The 2,698-nt window shown below is 31.1% G+C and overlaps 1 protein-coding gene across 2 annotated transcripts in view; it reads right to left on the bottom strand.

Annotated features, from left to right (window-relative positions):
• The window catches only part of LOC106462793 (neural Wiskott-Aldrich syndrome protein-like), a 43,265-nt gene that overhangs the window by 33,512 nt on the left and 7,055 nt on the right, over nt 1-2,698 (bottom strand). Inside the window, exon 2 of one of the 2 annotated variants that reach the window (XM_013922755.2) lies at nt 272-412. In XM_013922755.2, the coding sequence (XP_013778209.1) occupies nt 272-412 (141 nt within the window). Of the gene's footprint in view, nt 1-67; nt 84-271; nt 413-2,698 lie in introns of those variants that run through there. The other variant, XM_022390138.1, reaches the window with a different exon arrangement.

Below are 2,698 nucleotides of genomic sequence, written 5' to 3' on the forward strand. Positions count from 1 at the left end.
TGAAATCATCTTTTACAAAATAAACAACTCCATGGTAACTAATAAAAACACTGGTGTCTTTACTTACATCCATATCAAACACCCTGATGAAACATCATCTTTTGAAATCATCTTTTACAAAATAAACAACTCCATGGTAACTAATAAAAACACTGGTGTCTTTACTTACATCCATATCAAACACCCTGATGAAATATCATCTTTTAAAATTATCTTTTACAAAACAAACAACTCCATGGTAACTAATAAAAACACTGGTGTCTTTACTTACATCCATATCAAACACCCTGATGAAGTATGATCTTTTGGAATTATCTTTTACAAAACAGACCACACCACAGTAGTGCTTAGACCATCGAGAATGAAGAGGAGGTTCAGTCAGAAACACTTGGACGACAGTTGTAGCCAATGTCTGTTGTTAAAATTTAAAAAATATAAACACACACACATTAATCCCTAACAATAAGAAAACATTCTTATAACATACACATAAAAGAATGTCCATACACAGTTTCATGTAATCAGTAATTTTTTTTTACTCTTTAATACTAATTTTATACTTCTCTATAAAGTTGTGATGCTATATAAGTTTGCCTAATAAACTTTTAAAATTTGAGTCATAAATACAAATGGTATATAACTTTATTTCGTTTTGACAGAGCAATAAAATAATGTTATTATTATTCACAGATAAAATATGCACACACAAAAACAGTCACACTGATCACAATATATTTAAAGAAAGATGAGTTAAACTGGCTCAGAAGAATCATCATTTCTTGAACTGTGTCTACATTTAGAAGCACTGTGGATGACAATACGAAATTACAGTGAATAAAGCTTGATTTTTGATTGAATTTAATTACCTACATGATCAGTAATAAAATATTAACCAATTCTTTCATTTAAACAGGAAACATATACAAGAGCTAATGATTTTATAAAATTACATCTTTTCATTAGCAAACAAATTATTCAGATTCACTGGAGGGTATAAACATTGTTACAAGTACTTATTTATGGTCTCGGGCTTTCAAAACATAAGACCATCATGTTTAAATGACCTAAAATTTAAGAATAACTAATAGACATTCTAAGTGTTTTAATAAAAACACAAGATTGTGGATCATGGAAATCCTGCATTTTTCAAGTGTGTGTTCCTTTAGAATTAGTATATTACAGACTCAATAGGGTGTATACTATTTTGACCTGTCAAAAGCAAAATGCCACAAGTAGGCCTATGTTTTACCTAACAAGTCTTTCTGACACACATTTTAAATAGCAAACACGACAATGTTCATTCCAAATCTGACAAGCCAAAGGACCACTAGCATGACTTCTTCTGGATACAAGGCAAGATAAAAAATGTGTTTATCACAGCAGCAATCCTAGTATCCATGGCAAGCAACTGAGGAACCAGGTCACATTGATTATGGCTAATTTATTACTATTTTTACATTTCTTTGTGTTGTTTTTGGCTCATTGTTTTAAGCATAAAAAAGAGTAAGTAAGGGATAAAAGCACTTACATTACTGCTAAGTTATGCAGTACATACAAAGTTACTGTACTGATATAGCCCAAGCGGACCTCCAAACTATTTCTTACAACTTTAATATCAATGTGCCCACCCATGATATTCCAGGTTAAGTACAACTAACTAACACATGTCTAATGTGCCACTTCTCTGCAGATTACATAACATTTTGCTTTGGAAACTTAAACTGTGTTGTAGAATTGTATAAAAATAACTTGGCTAATAAAGTGTTGAGTAACTAGAAAACTAGTGCTAACACAGTCCTATTCAATGTGAAAACTAGTGCTAACACAGTCCTATTCAATGTGAAAAGTAGTACATCTCAGTGGTGTCCCTCAAAATTTCCACTGTGTTACATTAATTCTGATACAAGGACACAGGTCTATTAAACTGTAAAATTTAGGAATAACACTGAAGTAGCAGGTTATTTGTAATTAGATATCAGTAGTTTCATTACAGTAGAAAAATTAAAAATTTCAAACCACTTACACGTTTCAAAGATTTTAAAGGTATATGTAATACTAACTGGAAGACAAGTTTTATCATCGATACAATTGAAGATTTATTTATCTGTCCTGTTGTTTGGATAAATTGACATTAGTTCAGTACTGTAAGCGTACATGTGTGTGGATTGTTCTGCACTGTCACCTAGCAAAATGTAGGATTTATCTGTTCTATTTCAGCAGTGGCCAAAGGTTGTTTTTATTAACATTGTAATTGACCATATCCTCAGCATATTCTAACACACAATACAAGACGTACTTCGTATAAAACTAGAATCCCAATTCTGAATAATAACAAAATTAAAAGGAAAATCACTGGTTCAGCTGGAATAATCTAGTCGTGTCCAATCATCCATCAGCATCTGTTGGATGTTCCTTCAGGAGTATAAATTATGCAAAACCGAAATAACAACAGGAACTCTTTTTGTTCCGAGATTTGAAGAAAACGGACTGGTAAGACTTTAGAAATGAGTACTGGAGGGCACAATGTCTTGACCCTCTCCTAAACTTTTCTGGACCTTTAACAAAATTGTAATAAGTGATTTGGATCCTTTCTACAAATGTGATAAACATATATATATATATATATATATACATTATTTCTTAGTACAAACCCATGATATAATACAAATTACAATCAATAAATAATATTCAACATTAA

This window comes from Limulus polyphemus, unplaced genomic scaffold (assembly GCF_000517525.1).
Source record: "Limulus polyphemus unplaced genomic scaffold, Limulus_polyphemus-2.1.2 Scaffold1254, whole genome shotgun sequence".
NCBI lineage: Eukaryota > Metazoa > Arthropoda > Merostomata > Xiphosura > Limulidae > Limulus > Limulus polyphemus.